The sequence below is a fragment of the Chenopodium album genome, chromosome 16 (genome assembly GCF_948465745.1).
Source record: "Chenopodium album chromosome 16, dcCheAlbu1.1, whole genome shotgun sequence".
In the NCBI taxonomy this organism is placed as follows: Eukaryota; Viridiplantae; Streptophyta; class Magnoliopsida; order Caryophyllales; family Amaranthaceae; genus Chenopodium; species Chenopodium album.
Window position 1 is genome coordinate 47,656,128 of NC_137849.1, and position 18,772 is coordinate 47,674,899.

The 18,772-nt window shown below is 35.1% G+C and overlaps 2 protein-coding genes across 5 annotated transcripts; one reads left to right on the plus strand and one right to left on the minus strand.

Annotated features, from left to right (window-relative positions):
- The first annotated feature begins 1,804 nt into the window (after nucleotides 1–1,804).
- LOC145585716 (uncharacterized) lies at nucleotides 1,805–7,571 on the plus strand. 2 transcript variants are annotated; one of them, XM_081642427.1, is made up of 6 exons: nucleotides 1,805–2,027; nucleotides 2,220–3,094; nucleotides 3,186–3,244; nucleotides 4,244–4,372; nucleotides 6,471–6,606; nucleotides 7,102–7,571. In XM_081642427.1, the coding sequence occupies exons 2-6, from the start codon at nucleotides 2,390–2,392 to the stop codon at nucleotides 7,411–7,413; spliced, it is 1,341 nt and encodes a 446-aa protein (XP_081498553.1). In that variant the 5' UTR covers nucleotides 1,805–2,027; nucleotides 2,220–2,389; the 3' UTR covers nucleotides 7,414–7,571. The 2 variants fall into 2 exon arrangements, with proteins under 2 accessions (XP_081498553.1, XP_081498552.1); XM_081642426.1 differs by having other exon boundaries at nucleotides 1,805–3,094.
- A 282-nt stretch (nucleotides 7,572–7,853) lies between these two features.
- Nucleotides 7,854–15,294, minus strand: LOC145586792 (beta-amylase 7-like). Of its 3 annotated transcripts, none has more exons than XM_081643716.1 (11): nucleotides 15,071–15,294; nucleotides 13,519–13,959; nucleotides 12,426–12,710; nucleotides 12,017–12,094; nucleotides 11,597–11,800; nucleotides 11,135–11,329; nucleotides 10,633–10,797; nucleotides 10,127–10,387; nucleotides 8,790–9,008; nucleotides 8,466–8,685; nucleotides 7,854–8,114 (listed from the first exon to the last, which is right to left on the minus strand). In XM_081643716.1, the coding sequence occupies exons 2-11, from the start codon at nucleotides 13,957–13,959 to the stop codon at nucleotides 8,086–8,088; spliced, it is 2,097 nt and encodes a 698-aa protein (XP_081499842.1). In that variant the 5' UTR covers nucleotides 15,071–15,294; the 3' UTR covers nucleotides 7,854–8,085. The 3 variants fall into 3 exon arrangements, with proteins under 3 accessions (XP_081499842.1, XP_081499841.1, XP_081499840.1); XM_081643715.1 differs by having other exon boundaries at nucleotides 13,519–13,977; XM_081643714.1 differs by having other exon boundaries at nucleotides 13,519–14,113.
- Nucleotides 15,295–18,772: the final 3,478 nt, after the last annotated feature.

Sequence of the window (18,772 nt, forward strand, 5' to 3'; positions counted from 1 at the left end):
TCTACACCTTACAAATGATCCTTAGTGAGGGGGTTAATCCCACAAACTCACAGTTATAAGATACAAATCATATAATTCTTACCGTGATTGACTTAGGTCTACCTAAAATTGATTATACAGCTAATACAAGTATTACCTATACAAGTAATAAGTAAACAACTATCATATTTTTAAAATTAAATGTATACAACCAATACAAGTCAATAAGGCATACAATTATTGTGAGACTTAATGCCACAAATCGTGACTTTTGTACTTCGTATATAAGTTATACAACTATTATGTGGCCTGATGATGTGGGTTGCTACCTTATGTATTATGTTAATGTGTTAATATTCGATCATTTTACAACTTTTTTTATAGTTGTATTGAAATCTCTTATGAATTATAGTTTGACTTTGTATACACTTGGTAATATAATATCTTGTATAATACAAAGTGTTTAATGTATATTTATCCTGAAAGTTCTTATGAATTTTAGTTTGACTTATTTTTGTGTGTGTGTTTTTTTCTTTCTATTAATCCTTTTTCAATTGGTATAATGTCTTGAATGCTACTCATATGTTGGCATGTACTTCTATGTTCTATAATACTAAACTAAGGGCCTGTTCTCATTGTATGAAATGAGTTGAATTGAACTTATTGATTAGTTATTTTTAACTACGGATTAATGATCTTTGATTATTTATTATTATATATATGTGTATATACAAATATACATATTAAAATATTTATGAAAAATACATTAAAAAACATGGAACCCCAAAACATTTTAAAAACATATATTATTATTATTATTATTATTATTATTATTATTATTATTATTATTATTATTGTCGTTGTTGTAATATAAGCTTAAAAGTATGAAATTTGGCTTTAAATCATTAGCTATATTATTAAACATAAACTTATTAGTGCTGAACTGAATTGAACTGAACTGAAAATAATCTAATGAGAACAGGTTTAATTTGAATGGAAATGATGTTAGTGTATGATTTATAGGGAAAAAAAAAATACCGGTACTTTATTTCTTAAACAATAATATTGTGTAATAATTGTTTAGTCAATTCACATTGAATGTATTTAACATTACTATTAACTTGTGAAGTTGGTCGTTGAAGGATAGTTGTATAATATAGAAGTTTCATTGTTTTTAATTTAATTTAATTTTAATTATTATTTTTTATATTTTAATAAAGATGGAATATGTAAAATTTGAGTATTTGACTCTTAAAAGAATTATGGTTAAAAGTTATGAAATACTCTTAAATAAAACTAACTACCCACTCTCTTCCTTAAAATTATTTTAAGATAGGAAAATCATTTGATATCAAGATTCTCTCCCAATCATTTGATACAATAAATATGAACTTCAACCCACTTAATTTGGTATGCAAATCATGTGAGTAGTAAATAATGAATGCATTATTTATTTTGATTTGTTTTCCTTTCAATTTTTCATCATTATATAAGGCATACATATCATCTTACTTGTAAATTAAACTCACTAATATTACATATCATCTTACTCGTAAATTAAACTCACTAATAATTATGTCAAAATTAAAACCAATGAACTTTAAAAAAAACAAATAAAAAATTCTACTTGTATTTTCCTTTGGAAAAAGTAATTTGTTTTTTTCCCTCGTCTTTTCCCTTAACATTTTGTACTTAAATCATGTTCTTATTTGCTTTTTTTTGGTGTCATTAATTTGTAATTGTAGGCCATAATCTCCAGCTAACAATCAACACTGTTCAATTTTGAGGGTTCCAGAAAAAACCAAACTTATTAAACTACTAATAAGACCAATACCCAATCCTAGATTTGATTTGTCCACCTTCAAACTTCTTACCTTCCCTTCTCTGCTACTTTGAATGATTGTTCAACTTCAAAAATTAAAGTCCAATCTTCAATTTATAGCCCAATTCAAGGGTTTGTTTCATAGCTCATCTGCAGCAGTTTTGAAGTTTGATTTTTTCTAAAAATATTGTCTTTTCCTTTGTTTATTTCAAAAGGAAATTTCCAGGTAAATCCTTCAAATTTTTGTTTATATATTAGATAGGTTATATGTATAACACATCCTCAATTTGCTGCTTTCTTGCCTTTTGATTGAGCAATCTTATATAACCATTTTTTATCTTTTGTTCAAATTCTAAACCCCAGTTGAAATTCAGACCTCTTTGCAATTAACTTTATATAAAGTAGTTGAATTTTGCAGAAATTTGAATACCCAATTGTTGTAACACCATATATGTTCAGTTCCGTTGTGTAATTGATCAGTGTAATTATCGATTGAAGATGAGTTTCCGACATTGAGTCAATGTCAGTTGCCTTGGTTTCAAAAACTAGTTGATCAGTCGATGAAGATGTACTTTCAACATTGAGCAAATGTCACTTGCATGTTGTCTGCCTATAATTGAATGTGTATACTGTTTAGCTTGTGCTAGATGGGTCTGGAAGCGGTGTATATATGCCGCAGGCCATGAGAGTGAGGATTGGGGCCTTGCTACTGCTGAGGAATTTCAGCCTGTATCTCGGCTTTGTCGATATATTTTAGCTGTATATGAAGATGATCTTCGAAATCCCGTCTGGGCACCCCCAGGTGGATATAGAATGGACCCTGATTTGGTTGTCCTGAGAAAAGATTATGATGATACCGGGGGTCGGGTGACTCCCTACATAGTATATCTTGATCATGAGAATGCCGATGTAGTGCTGGTTGTTAGGGGGCTAACTATGGGGAGGGAGAGTGATCGTGCCATTCTATTCGATAATAAACTAGGGAGGGCACCGTTTGACGGCGGGTATGTTCATAATGGCCTTTTAAAGGCTGCTCAATGGGTTTTTGATGAGGAGCATGAGGTGTTGAGGGATTTGCTTGAGAAGAATCCTACATATACGTTGACGTTTGCTGGTCATTCATTGGGTGCTGGAGTAGTCTCTTTGTTGGCACTTGTGGCTGTCCAAAATCTGGATATGTTGGGGAACATTGAGAGGAAGAGGATTAGATGTTATGCAATGGCTCCTCCAAGATGCATGTCCTTGAATTTGGCTGTCCGGTATGCAGATGTTGTCAATTCTGTCGTGCTTCAGGTACAACCATAGTTGTCTTTCCAGATTTACTCACTTGAATAGAATATTAAGAACTAAACCGCTTATCATGAAAGAATTTTCTTGTAAACAGGACGATTTCTTACCCCGGACAACTGCTGATTTAGACGATGTTTTCAAATCACTAATCTGGTAATGATCTTATTATATGTTATCAGCTCCTTTAGTAGGTGAAATTTAGTATTGTTGTTCACAGTAGATATAAGGTAATCTAGCCTTTGTATGCTTGTTGCAATAGCATGTTTGAATATTCAATTTGAAATCTGTGCTATTGGTTTTATATATGTGCATTGCATTCATAAAGGTTGTAACATTTCCCAGTAATTGCTACCAATAGATATATATGGTATTCGTTGGGTATTTGTGTCAGACACAGGTGTTTGTTTAACTGCTGTGCTGATGCACTAAGGTATTTGATGGAATGTTACCATGCTTTTGTTTAAAATAAAGCGTCAAAGGTCAGTTTGGGGATTCGACACTGGTATATGTGGTTAGAGGAAGAGTTTGAATAACAAAAATATCAATTAATTCCTTGAGCATGATGCTTAAAAAAACCCAGTTTATATCCAAGTGTGGTTCTTGTTCAGCAACTTTAAAATCAAATTTTCTCTACATGCTCTACGATAAAGAAATTTTTCACGGTGAAGAAAGTATGCTGAGCAGATACAACTTTAAGCATTTAGGTGCTTTGCAACTGACTTGATGTATATGCTTTTAATAAATGCTGATAATAAGGTAAGGTGCTTTGTTATATTTGGACCCTTGATGGTGAATTTTTATTTGGGATCTTAGATGGTCTTGAATTGTTACCAGAATGTTTCTTTTAAGGATTCTTTTGAGTACTGGAAAACCACAGGTAGTCTAGGTTTCTTCTATGGAATGCTCTTGTCTGCATAGCCACATGCTAGTTTGCTTTCATTTATTAATTGCGCGTCACAAACTGAAATCACTTTGTCATATGAATGTATGATAGCTTGCTTGATCTATTTGTGGAATGTGAGCTCTTGTATCTAGATTTTGGTTTCCTGCTGGTAAATGTTTTTTTTTTTTTTTTTTTTTTGGTCTAACTCTAAATATATAGCCTTCAGCACATGCATACTTTTTAATCAAACTGCCTCTGACCTTAAACAGTTTGCCGTGCTTATTGTGTGTTATGTGTTTAAAAGACACATGCATGATGGAGGAGAAGATGATAACAGATCCAAGGAGACTGTATGCACCAGGTCGCGTATATCATATCGTGGAGAGAAAGCCCTTTAGGTATGCCTAGTGAAAATTCTTTCTCACTCAACCTACTCATTTTGTATAGATGTACCAGGCCCTTTCTGAGTTATGTTGTTTTAAATCTTACAAACTATATTGAGCTATTGTCTGAAACTTCTAAAGTGCCTTTGTATCTGAATTTGTATTAAAATCTGAGGTTCTGGTAAATTTAATGAGCTAAGAAGCTGACAGAAGCATTAGCATAGTTGTTCTTTTAGCTTTGTAATAGACTAACCTAAGGAAGGGCAATATTGGTAGTCTAGTATTATTAGGTTAGAGTCAGCTTTAGTATAAATATAGAGAGGGGAGAAAGGAGAAGGTAGGCAGAAATCTGTATTGAGGGAAATCTTAGAGAGTTATGGCCTAAAGCCATTGTTAGAGAGTTGTGAGCTAAACTCACTATCAAAAGAGTACTAGCCTCAAGCTATTAAACCGAACTTTTGTTTTTTTTTTTCTACTGTCAATTAATTTTAAAGCTTTCATTTTGTTAGTTCTTCTTATTAAATCAATATAATAAAAAAAATAAAGTCAGATTATTTAGTTAATCGATCTTTTCTGTGAGTCTGGTCTGTGAAAATCAGTTCATTACAAACTTCCTTTATTTCTTAATATACAATGGGTTGGAATACAACTAGTAGGGTTGCAAAGTGAAATCTAGCCAAGAGTTGGAGTTCTCTTATGTCCTCATGTAGCCACTTGAAGCAGCTAAGCATTTAGTAGTGTTCCTGTTTGTAATCTGTGTAGTTAAAAGTTGTAACTGAATGAACTGAACTTTTCACGAATTTAATCCAACTCCTAAACATGTTCTGTTAGTGGTAGCTTTTGATAAATAATGGCAATTGGCAAATACAAGGGATTAACGTAAGTTTTAAAATTTTCAAATTATTGTTTGATTTATCAAATACGTAAAATTTGACCACTTAATTTCCTGGAGAACAGACTTCAAGGATAAATATTGCTGGTATTTAATTGTTTTCTTAGCAAATAGCTTTGCCTGAGTTTTGACCCCGTTCATTAGTAAGTGTATTGGTTCATTTGCAGTCTAGCTGGAAGGAGGGACTGTGGAGTGTGGACAGTTAAAGCTTAATCCCTAGTATTTGTATGCTCATGGAGGCTAGAGCCAAGTTACCAGCTCATCTGTCTAGCGATTATATAGGTAGTAAGTTTGTCTGGTGAAGAATTTTGCAGATTCATAGGCATCTCATGTCCTAGTGTTCATTTTATCTTGCATTGAATATTTTTAAGAACAATCACAGTTATGGGATAATTTCAGTGCATAACATTCATGACATGCATATGTTTCTGCCCATCTATATTTCATAATTCTAAAAACATTGTTTTGAAAAAATAAGAGTAAAACCTTTGTGACTAGTTAGCTTTTTATAAACCAGCAAAACAGAACAGACACGGCATATGTAAACCGTGAATTACATGTTTAGCGAGAATAAAATAGGGATCCTGAAGAGTTCAAGACAAAAGTTAACTAACTAAAATTGGTGATAAGAAAACATATTACATGATTAAATTCTTGTGGCTGAAAGAAAGTGAGAACTCACCTTGTGTAGAGCAACTGCTCAATGCCAGACCTAACTATTAAGTATTAACTAGGTAATAAGAGCGTGCATTACATGAACATCTTCTGGGGGCTGTAAGCCTGTAAGGGACAAGTTACTTGGTGTAACATTTAAGAGCACTTGGTCTTGTCACAGTTTAAAGAGAGTGTACGGGGAGATCTTTAGTTCCTTAAAGCATAAGGCAACAAATTATGCTATAGGGCATATGCTGTGTTCTCTCTGGAATTACATTAATGACCTTCAAAACATATAAACTGAATTTTTAAGGCCTTTCTTTCTGTGAAGGAAGTAATGGACTTGTCTTTGATTGCTTGATTGGCTGTTCAGTAAAAAATACTTCTTTACCTGTCCATGGAATGAGATTGTTGAACCAGCTGCATGTGCTGCACATATCTTCTACTCCCCACCCCCACCCTCCCACACACACACACACACAACCCCCCAACCCCTCTCCGATTAAAGAAAGAAAAGATAATAGATGAATGCCTTTTTTTCTAAATCATATTGTTTTTGGGTTATAGATTTCAAAGATTTCCTCCAGTAGTGAGAACAGCAGTTCCTGTTGATGGAAGATTTGAGCACATCATTTTATCCTGTAATGCTATTTCAGACCATGGAATCATTTGGATTGAAAGAGAATCCCAAATTGCTCTTGATGTAAGTCTTTTAATTCATAGTAGTGGCACTCTTACAGTTAGCTGATGAAACAGACCACCTCAATTGCTAGCTTTCTTGTCAAAGATATTACATGCAGTGATACCATGAAATTTTGTAAAATGTTAGTTTCTTTTTTGGGTGGAATGAATTTTCCCCTGGAAATTTGAGGCAGTATAATTTGTTTAATATTTCTGCTGCTAATTGATATTTTTGCCGCTGATTATGGGAAACTTGTCAATTTTGATGTTACTCTAATGGAAAAGCCTTTTGCTTCAGCGTTGAGATTATAATTTTGAATGAAGTGCATATGTATAAGTTAATTTTAATACAAATTTTTGTAGACGGTGTGTTTATATGTAAGAAATTGTCTCAGCTTTCACGATCATATCTTGTTGAATCTTATTTCATACAGTTACTTTATTATTATTTTAATCTCTTGCATCTATAACTTTACAATTTCCAATATCAAATAAACTCTCGTTTCTTCAACTTCAGTTGATGATGGAAAATGATCATGTCATGGAAATTCCACCGAACCAAAGGATGGAACGACAAGAGAAACTCGCAAGAGAACATATACTGGAGTATAGACAAGCCCTTGAAAGGGCTGTCGCCTTGGATGTTCCTCACTCCTTCCCACCTTCGCCTTACGGAACCTTCAATAATCATCCTGAGTCGGGGGAAGGATCGGATAAATCAAGTGTAGAAGGATCATCGTCATCATCCAAGAAGAGGAGAGAGAGCTGGGGTGATTTCATTGGGCGACTTTTTGACAAAGATGAGTCAGGCCATATGGTACTTAAATAGTACAGTATGTTATACAATGCAAATTGCAGAAACCACAATTGAATATTGCTTGGCTATCAGTCTGTCACATTCTTTTATTATTCATAGCTCATTACATTGTACATCAGAACATTTCCTTCAATATTAGTAAAAAGGATCATTCTTTTATCTGTTTAAAAGTTACTGTGGTCACTCTTCATCTCATTTTTGGCATTCACTTTCATTTAGCCAACATCTCAGTGCGGCTCTTTGCTGCCTGGGATTTAAAACTGTCACGCTGCAAATCGAGACTGTGATGTCTAAGATCATACATCAAACAAACGATACTAGTGCTGTTCCATGACTGCCATCAATGTTATTGTCTCACTTTGGAGAATCAACTTAATAATGTACTCCATAGAATGGAGCAGGCTTACAGATGTTCGAAATACAGAGAGCATTTTTGGATTGCAAATTTGCAATAAAAAATAAATGCACCTTGAAAACAATATATTAGTATAACTTAAAACTGTCAAGGTGCAAAGCAAAAGGCTCTCAAAGCTAACTTTACAACCAGGTTTTCTACTAATCAAATCATGTACATGAAGCTTGCCTGACATTTACACCAAGGAAATCACCTATCCAATTTGTAACTACACCAAAACTGCATGGCTTTGCCAGCCGCTGCAGAAGAATCGTACTATTAGTCTTCAATTATACCTGGGGGTCAAGAACTGCTTCTCCTGGAATAAATACATACTACCCCATATTATATATTGGCATTGATTAAAAATGAAACATTGCGGAACACTTGTATATTTTGGGCTTCATTTAAAAAATCCTCATATTTTGCTAATTTTTTTAAAAACACTTGAATGAACTAAGCGACTTCCCATAAAGATTAAATCCCAGTACAGTTAAATTTTGTCTGTAAAAGAGAGTAAATTTGAAAGTGTGCCAAATGACAATTTCTCGTGAATTTGGCCATGAATATAGTAAAGACTTTATGAACAAATTACGATTAGAACCTGACCTAGTTGAGGCATTAATGGCAGGAAAGAAAAGGGGAAGATATGCTAAAACAGGTGTCTCACCATGCATTTTCTTGACAAATCTTTCAAATTCCATAAGATTGTGCCTTTCCATGAGTTGGAGGCTAAGTCTGTGGTATGTAAATGATAACAAGTGACGACCATCAGGATCATTGAAGGGCTTCGCATTTTCAAGTATTTTGTTATATACTTCTCTACTATGACAAGGAACAGAGTTTTCACTGGCAACTGGAATGTTAACATCCCATGCAGCATTCAGAACCTGCAATTAAAAAGTAAAACTTGATCAGTAAAATCTGAAGCCCTAACTGATTTGACTTTGTTGGAGGAAAAAAACCGCAAATAATGATGTAATCTTATGCTTACTTGCCAAGCCAGCCCTTCAGGATCTGCTAGTGCTTCAGAAGAATCCTCAAGCTGATCCAACAAGCCCACTTCTGCAGTTGTGAAGGTCACAGCAGCTCCATGTTTTTTTAACATGGACATTACTGCAGCATAACCATCACGATTACATGGGTTGTAGAATCCAGCGGTTAATTCAGCTGCATGACTTGTAGTCTTGTACCACCAATGTATCCCTGATAGCTGCTCAGAAATTAGAGTTAAAACATCAGCATGTTAACAAATTCTGAAGTGGGGGAACACTGAGATAAAAATCAGAATCAAGCACATAATTTCTGAATGTGCAAACTTTTCTTATTCCCCCCTTTTCAGTAACTTTATATCCAGCATCAACAGCTGAAACCAGCTCCAACTAGGACAAGAAATAGTGATGTGGGAGAGAGGAGACAAATTAAATAACTTGGAATAAGTAAATATCATTATTATTGATGAAAATCTAGTCTTTGCAAGGTATGAGATGAACTGGTAGAGACAGCAGTTATTCAAGGTCTCTCTCTTTTTCAGGATTCTGCGATAGAAGAGATTACTCAATGGTTGGAAAGGGGCTTCGTTATCAGGGTAGGGGAGAAAATCTTATCAAGTCACGCATCTATTCCATCCATTTCAGGCCTGTTCAAAGAACCTGCACTCTGCAGCATAGCAAAGAAAATATAAAGAACAATGTGGTTTGTGTGGATATCTAGTGGCAGGCTTTGAAAAGAAACCCAACTGGGAGGCCACAGGCTTAGAAAGGCAGTGATATGGGTATTAATTTCCTACACATAACCTTAGTGGTGATGTAATTGTGGAAGTATGCCCTTAGCGCAGATTATCTATGGGTTAAGGTTAACTAACAACAATGAGCTTAAGCAGAAATGCAGAATGGCTGGAATGCAGGGGCGAACTCGAAAGCTCCCTATCATTCAGTGGATACAAAGATGGGCTGTGAAGTAATGAAGTCCAAGAATTCCATAGCCTTTTTAAACAATTGGGAGGTGGGGTCGTGGCCTCGTAGGGGGTCAAACCAAAGGGTAAAACTGAAGATATATCACTTGAAAAGTTCTTCAAGAAATGTACTACCTCTGTTAACTTTTATTTGCAACTTTGGAATATTTTATATCTTCCAAATAATGTCCCAAAGTTGCAACTAAAAGTTAACGGAGGTAGTATATAAGTTTTCTTGCATACAATATTGGCGATAAAAAAACTATGTTAGAAACTTACAACAGATGCACCTTTAAAGTTGACATTCATCAGCCCATTTTTGGTCCAACCACAATGGAATGTAACATAAAATGATTTAAGTAGCAAGATCAACCCACCTTTGCAGCAATGCAGGTTCCCTCAAAAGCCAACTTGGCCAAAGAAAGTATCCGGTCACCATGGTCAACTAAGACTTGAGAGTACCAATTAAGAAAGAACCTGCCATAATAGCCATCATATTCACCCCCATCACAAAAAAATCCAGTCTCATGGGGCCGTGAATTGTAAAAACCAGCATTAGTTGGCCCTTTAGCCCAAAATGAATGTCCTCTGGCTTCAGCTGCCTTCCGTAAGCTTTTCAACATATACTGATCATAACACTGCCAAACAGGACAAAGAAGTCAGTGAAATTGCATGCATATACATCATATGATGCTATACACAGAGATTAGGTGTTATATTACCATTAAAAACATCAAAATTTGATAAGAAAAATGCAATTGCAGTAAAATAAAGTAATTAAACATGTACTGCTCAAGCAATAAAGACAAGAGAACCAATATGCGCATAGGAACAAAACTTGACAAGACATTCCACAAGATTGAAAAAGTTAATTGACTATAACCTGGAATTCTCCGAGGCCAGGGTATCTCCAACCGTGCTTTACTGGGAAAGAGGGGTACCTCAAATCGCCACATGGACCAAGTCCAACTTCAATCATGGAAATAATACCATCTTCAAAGTATTCATCAAACTCTATCCGGAAGCTTCGCATGAAATCAAAGTAGACCTGAATCAATTTAAAACAGGATGAAACATAGCGAATATCTAAATTACATGATATTATTATAGCTATGTTATTTAACACAGCTGTTTGAATTCTGCAGAGGAAGCATTAATAGACCCAGTTCTATTTTGAGTTCTCTCTTCTGGAAAACATGACATGTGGAAGAGGGATTGTGAGTAGGAAATAAGAAATGGGGTGGTGGAGGGGGCTGTTACAGTAAATAGAAAGATTAAACGGCAATACTTTATCAGCAAAGGGTTCCCCAAACTTGCTACCAGACTCAATTACAAACTGTTAATTTATCCACAATATGACCAGGTTGTTAAACAAGAAAATATACCTCAAAAGCTGTTCGACCTTTCAGCAGTCGCTCTTTATCAATTCCCCATGAAAGACACTCAGGATTTCTTCGTCCCTCTTTATCAGTGAAATATATGTCAGGGTTACTACGACCAATCTCTGCTACCCAAAGGGGCAAAGGAATACAAACATCATCGCGAAAGTTGCCTCCACATTCATGAAATGACATCACAACCTGCGCTATCCAAACAGATTTCTAACCTCAATAGGTAGTATTACAGGCTATAAGCTAACTATCAAGCATGTACAAAACAATTTCAAGGACTGTCATTTTGACTCATTCCTACTATAAACTTATAATTAAGTTTTTTGGGACTCCAATAAAATGTTGAATATTTGACAGTTCACAAAAATTCGTTTGATCCTGTCCTAGCATGCCGAAACAAGTAATCGATGAAACAGTGAAACAGACACATAGAACTCTTAAGGCTATCAGCTTTACCTGTAATTTAAGTTTGAGATCTTTTACTATTTGAAAGAGCCTTTTGTAACCATTCCAATTATACTCCTGCGCAGCATGAGCTTCCACTATACCCCACCAACAGTCAACTACAACACCATCAACATTAATTGATTTCAGAATCCTCAGCTGCTTCAGCACCCCATTAGGATCAGTAAGCTCACATTTCATATTTATGATTCCCAACTGCACCAATTAGCATAGACATCACATATGGATTTAAGCATCTAAGAGAACTTAAAGTCACAAAACTAGATCCTGTTCATTTTTGCTAAAGATAGCTGTCAAGAGTCGAGATATATACTATTGTACAATCTACAAATATTTTTGACAAAGGTATTGACAGTAATTCAATTTATAGTTAGCACAGATACTAATAAATATAAAAAATTAAAAACTCACAGGTAGCATCACATAAACTGGTATATATGGAGTGCCTGCAAAGTCATGCTCATGCAACCTTGAGGAGGGATCAACCACCTATCATTTTAAAGAGTTAATCAGGATTATCAGTATAAGCAGCACAAAGCAATCAAGGTAATATCTGGATCCATCCACATTATAATACATCCAGCAATTAACATGCCTTTACTTTTTTCTTTAAAAATAAAGGTAAAATGTGTTCTGTCACCATTAAGAAAGCAGTTACTATCATAACCAGGGATTAAAAAGAGATTATCTAGATGAAAAAAGGATGGGATCATGCACCTTATGGTTGAAAGAGGGGGGGGGGGGGGGGGGGGAGGGAAATCGGGGGATTGGGGGGGGGGGGGGGGAGCTGTGGAGGAGAAAAAAGGATTAGATAGTGAACCTGTTTGTTACAAATGGTATCCACAGAGCTAATAAGAGGATGATTGTCTATTCGTTCTCCCCTACTACCTCCTGTGGAGGATGCATGGGCATGTGAACCGGAAGATACGTCATAAGGAGAAGCAGTGTGCCCAAAAACCTCTTTCATTTGACCGGTATTATATTCCACAGAGTTTTGATAGCTAGGGCATACACCTTTGACGGAAGTAACCTGAGTCTGTTGAGGCAAAACTTGTGATGAGGGGATGGCAGTTGGCACTGGAGAATCATCAGACGGTCTTGAGCCCTAGATGAGTTAGATAATCTTTTCATTCTTAGATATTCATTTAAAAAAAAAAAAAAAGTCACTTTCACTTTACACATGTGCTATTAAGCATAATCGAAGGGACATACATAGCATCTAACAGATTACAGCAGCAAGAAAGTTTAAGAAAACACATATCAGAGAAGAAAAACTCAACTTTGTGGAAGAAAAATACTGACAAGGAATGGCAAGTAAAAAGGAATAAGAAAAGGGAAACCAAACAAGAAGTTGCACCACCTCTAAATTCTCCCAGTTTTTCAGCTCTAAAAAGCTTAATGTCCTTCAGGACAAGAGCTGGCTGACTACAATTCCATTATCCAGTTAGATTGGCCGCTCATTTAAGGACACTTCATCAAATCAAGACTGCAACTGTGAGAGACTACTTTTTTTTTTTGGCAAAATTGCTAAACATGTCATCTTACCAAATTAGTATAGAAAGGATCAATTTATTTTCAATTATGTGTAAATCAATATGTAGTTATTAGAATATTTCATACATGTTAACTCCCGTAAGCCAATAAGGGCTTACTTAGGAAGACTCTTTTGTAATTATTCCAGCTGAATATGATAAATCTATTCAAGAATTCCTTAATAGAATGTCCAAATACTAAGATAATATCTAAAACTCAAAATCTTATGATCATGCTCTACTATGATACACAAACAGATCCAGCAACATAGCATATGCAATATTTCCATAAACTAAGAGCCAACTAGACATAACATCAATGTGCAACAAACTCAAAATATAACCTTAAAAAGTTGAATGCATAAGGAGACTTTGAAGTACCTGAGACTGTGAAGGAAATGTGGTACCATCTGGAAGCACAACCCAGCCAGCTTCCCTTGCCAAAGCCGCAATTACATCATTTATATCAGCCCTCACCCTAAGATTGTAATTCCCATGGCGTCGAAGTCCAGCCAAGATCCTTGCAGTAATGGCTCTCCTATGCCGCTCCCGCAGCTTTGTTCTCTCTTTCTCCTCTAATGGCCTCGGCCTTTTAGCAACTCCTCCATGGTTGATCTGCTGTTCTTGGATCTGGGAGTGATACTGAAACTGACTGTCACTGCTGCTTGTAGTGATTCCTCCATCCATATTGACTATCATGGAAGCTGCCATGTTTTTACCTTCTTCGTCATCATCTTCTTCCTTAGCATCCATGTCCATTTCTTCCTCGTCATCATCTTCACTGGTTCCAATCAGCTTATGCATACCCGTTGCCTCATTCATCTTATTAAAAATTAGGTACTAGACAACCATTTGGATGAGACAACTAGCCATATCAATGAATATTTTTACTCTGTCACGCAGCATTGCAATGTAAACTCGAAAATTTATGCTGCTCTAGGCTCCAGAATAATTAAGTTTTTCTTTTCTAGGCAACCTACAAACGAAACATACGTTGACATACTTTATCAAGACCCTCTCCCCTCACAAAAGCTTGAACATACAATGATATAATATATTTCACCATGATCTCACGAGGAAGAGGGAGACCAAAGATGACTTGGTTGGAAGGAGTGAGGAAGGATATGAAGTGCATGGATTTACGTGAGGATGAAGTTTTGGATCGTAAGGGATGGAGGAGAAAGATTTATGTTGATGACTACACGGAATAATCAAATTTGGTTCATGTTAGCCGACCCCACTTTTGGGATTAAGGCTTTGATTGATTGATTGATTGATTTTTTTTTGACACAATATTTCACCATGATCTCATTCAATCATTCCCCTCACATAAAATCGAACATATGATAACATAACATACTTCATCAAGGTCACCCCTCCTCTCACAAAAGCTCTAACAATATAATGACATAATTCAACAAAATCAAGCTATTACAACATAAGCTTGGATGCAAGACAAACAATAATTAATGAATTTTAAACACTCTAGGTATCAAATTATCAAATTTTAGCAAGAAATTTGCCGCCACTGTATTAATACAAAAATTAAAATTCCTAAGTCATATGTTTTTTTTTTTTTTTTTTTTTTTTTTTCCATACTCTTTAGGGGATTACGCTATACCATAGTTGAAACTAACTACTTATTCAACTTCTTAAACTAAATTAACAATGATAATCTCACATTAAAACATCCAAATTTCAAGAATTCACATAATACTCAAAGTTTAACTTTGAAAAAAAGGTAGTATTTTTGGATGATTCAATATCATCAAGTATTTCTCCCGTGATCCTGAATTTTACAAGAAATAATAATTATACAATTTCAACTCACAAAAAAAAAAGCACCCACATTTTCCAAAATTAATAACAGAAATTGAAACCCTAAGAAAATAGACAAAAGTGAGAGAAAAAAAAGTGACAAAAAAGGGCATACCGGAGAAACGACGGCGTTTTAAGACATCGGTGACGGAAGATGAACGGTCGGAGTCGATAATTCGGGAATTTCCGGGAGAAATGAGAGTGATTCCGGCAAGAATCCGGCGAGAGGAGAGAGAAAAATAGTTGGAAGAGTTGAAACGTGCGAGCATGTGAAGGAGGAAGAGCTAACACGCGTGGTGGAGAGTGAAGCGTGTTAAGGAGGAATATTGTCACGGGTTTGGTATTGGCACATGACTGTACTGCTACACGTGTTTTAATTTTTTCTTCAAAAAGTTGAGGTAAAGTCCTAGAGGTGGTGATTAACGAAACTCGTAAGAGTACAATCGGAGACGAGTTGAAATTATCATGTGGTTGTGGTTGTTTAATTACTATGATCATCGTAAAGCTTCTTTGAATATCGTATAGCTTCTTTGAATGACAAGATTGAAGTGATATTCGTAGCTAAAAGCCTAAAATAGTCTTAAAACTACGAGACTAAGTGATATTTAGACTTGGTTTTGAGTTACAGATGTAAACGATTTATACAGATATAATATCTCCTCGTACTTTGATTTTCCAATTATTTTTGCTCGAATATAATTCTCTTTTTTAATTAGATCTACATGTAAAAACAAAATTCAATAAACAAAACATAAACATATAATCATTAAGCATTTCAAGTAAACACACTGTAAGCCATAATCACAAATATACATTTAAACATGGATTTTAAAAATTAAACTAAGAATTACGCAGCCACTGATGACCTAAAATTAAAACTGATACAAAATTATGACACAAAATTCTCTTGATTTGGTTTTGTATTGATATGAAATTTTATTGGTGTGGTAAGATGTGTCAATTTATAGTGGTAGGCATCAAAAATTTTAATTTAATTATTATTAAGGAATAATTTTTATTTCTTATCATAAACATATATCAAGATTATCTTAGATATATAAATCCTATATCTAAAGATAATTTTTTTTTTCAAAAGATAGTTTTTAGTTCTTTAACTAAATTAAATCCTTATAAATCACTATTCGTTGTTTTTTACCTATGTCTTAAAATTCTTAAATCTCATTTGTCACTTTTGCTTAGGTGGAAAGTGAATTTTTTAATTCTAAAGAAAATAGAAACCTAATTTTTAATTAGTCAAAATAATACCTTTGCTTATGTGGCGCGCCGAATGCTCTCGGAAAATGCCTTTTTTTAATTATATACTAGATGAAGCCCGTGCGATGCACGTTTTGTTTGAATTTTTTAAAATAATTTATATATATATATATTTATGTGCTAAAATTTGTTATATATTGAGATAAAATTCCTTATATCAAAAGATAATATTTTATATTTAATTAATTTAAACTGGATAATTTCATTCGCCAATTTTGCTTACGTGTTAGTTAAGTTATTTAATTCTAAAAGAAATTAATAATCTTGTATTTAATTGGCTACCACTAAAAATCCTACGTGGCGCGCTGAAAACATTAAATCCTACGTGGCTCTCTAAAAACTCAGGAAAAAACTCCCCTTTATATATATATATTAGATACTACGTATTAGATTAGATTAGATAGATTGATTTGTCACATACACTTTTATTATTATTATTATTATTATTATTATTATTATTATTATTATTATTATTATTATTATTATCATTATTATTATTATTATTATATCTCAAAAACATAAAAAATTATACAACCTATAGAAAATTAGTGGGAAGTCGAGATACAATCAGGGCCCCACTCCTCTAGCTATAGAAAAGTCGATCCTAATAAGGATATGAACTGCAGCACGCGCCCTAATGTCCTGAGTCTTCGAGAACTTCTGGATCCTTTTCAACAATGCAACAGCCTCCTTTTATAATTCCCCAAAAGAAGAGAAAGAGAAAGGAAGTAAGCCATATCCAATCACTCGACAACTGGATTCGTACTTGACCCGCTTCTGATTGGTCGCACCAGTTACTACCCGTCCAGGAACAAAGTCAGAAAGCCCAAACTGTGTCAATGGAGAAGACCTTGTAAAGTCAACACAGACATCGCGACCACGATCCCATGAATAAAGTAACACATCTGCAGGTCTGAGAGCTCCGTCGTTCCCACAAGACAACCCAATATCCACCTCCTTTCTAGCTGAAATCCATGACCGATAGCAAACATATCTCCAGCAAAAATCCTTGAACAAGCAGAGCACGGCGTCGTGATGGAGAACAATGGAACACCCAACCGGTAGCACAACACACATCGATAAGTCTTGGCGTTCATCGTCTGACCCAACCCTGAAATAGGGACCGCTCGAAGCCAAGCAGAGGTGTGATCTCCCTGCTGTGATTTCCATAATGCTGATTGTCGAGGAGTTAAAGAATAAGCAGATTCTACAGAAGCGGTAACCTTTGTGAAATATATATCTGCCAATTTCTTCATGAGTTTAGGGGCAGCGACCTCACTAGGATTACTCAAAATGTCAGACTCCACTGTTCCATTAAACAGACCCAACGCATCCTCAAAGGCTCGTCCAAGACCAACAATGCCAGCATGCCGTAGAAGTTGTGTCTGCAACCCCAGCAAACTGCAACCGAGAAGCAAGAAAAGCATAGTGACGAACATCACCTGCGGAATAAACACCAAGCCCTCCAAACGCAAATGGTAAGGTGGCAAGCCGCCACTGCCAGTCACCAAACCCAGGCCCCGAAGCAGTAACAATACGCTCCAAGGAAGATCGAATAGCCTCGTCGAAAGTGCGCTGAGCCGCCTCAAAACTACTAGGAGGACAAGTACGCAATGCAAAGGTAGAGTTTAGAAACTCCGGTACATGCCCTTAGTAACAACAGCTCACACTGAGGATCATCCAGCACAGCGACCTTATCCATAAGGGCAACGGTCTTGGTCACCCTCTGCATCACAAGCTCACCACTAAAACAAGAATCAGAACTAGCGGGACCACCAAGAAACTTAACACCATGCAAAGGTCGAGCAATATTAGGTGGAAAGACACCCACAAGCCTGCTTCGAGGGTCTTCTGTAGGCCAGAAAACTTCAGTTTTTTCCACGTTAAGACGTAACCCAGAATGAGGCCCTTCCTCCATAATCAACTGTAAAACCTTCCCCACCACCAACGTGTCACCAATAATAGTGCCGTCATCCAAATACCAAGCCTGAAGACATACATCAAAAGTCTCTCTGATTTTACACACCAGGGGATGTAAAATCAAAGCAAAAAGCAAAGGACCAAAGGGATGTAAAACTCTGAGTATTATTATTTATTTATTTATTTATTTATTTATTTATTTATTTATTTATTTATTTATTTATTATTATTATTATTATTATTATTATTATTATTATTATTATTATTATTATTATTATCTTGAGTCCCTTCTTTATCCCAATTCATTCATATTTTACCATTATTTGAATTTCAAGGAGTCCCATTTTTATGTTTCAAATAGGTTAGTCTGAGATACATTCTTATCCAAGTCAATCCAGTATGGTTAATCAGGAAAACTATAAATACCTCTTTAGTCTAGTAATTTAAGACTATTTTAGCCATGAATATTGCTTTAATCTTGTCATTCAAAGAAGGTATATAATTATCGCAGCAATAAAACAACCACAACCACATGATAACTTCAATTCGTCTCCCATTTGTACTCTTACAGTCTTAGAGCAACTTCAATAGTTATAACTATGGAGTTGCTTGTAAATTTCAA

Bases quoted from the DNA above. Each gene is read 5' to 3' on its own strand.
- LOC145585716 (XM_081642426.1), top strand. From the start codon at position 2,390: ATGTCACTTGCATGTTGTCTGCCTATAATTGAATGTGTATACTGTTTA. The intron at 4,373-6,470 runs GTATGCCTAGTG...TTTGGGTTATAG, and splicing joins GTGGAGAGAAAGCCCTTTAG to ATTTCAAAGATTTCCTCCAG. The intron at 6,607-7,101 runs GTAAGTCTTTTA...CTTCAACTTCAG, and splicing joins AATCCCAAATTGCTCTTGAT to TTGATGATGGAAAATGATCA.
- LOC145586792 (XM_081643716.1), bottom strand. From the start codon at position 13,959: ATGAATGAGGCAACGGGTATGCATAAGCTGATTGGAACCAGTGAAGAT. The intron at 11,330-11,596 runs GTAAAGCTGATA...TGGATAGCGCAG, and splicing joins ATCTCAAACTTAAATTACAG to GTTGTGATGTCATTTCATGA. The intron at 8,115-8,465 runs GTGAGACACCTG...TATTTATTCCAG, and splicing joins ATTTGTCAAGAAAATGCATG to GAGAAGCAGTTCTTGACCCC.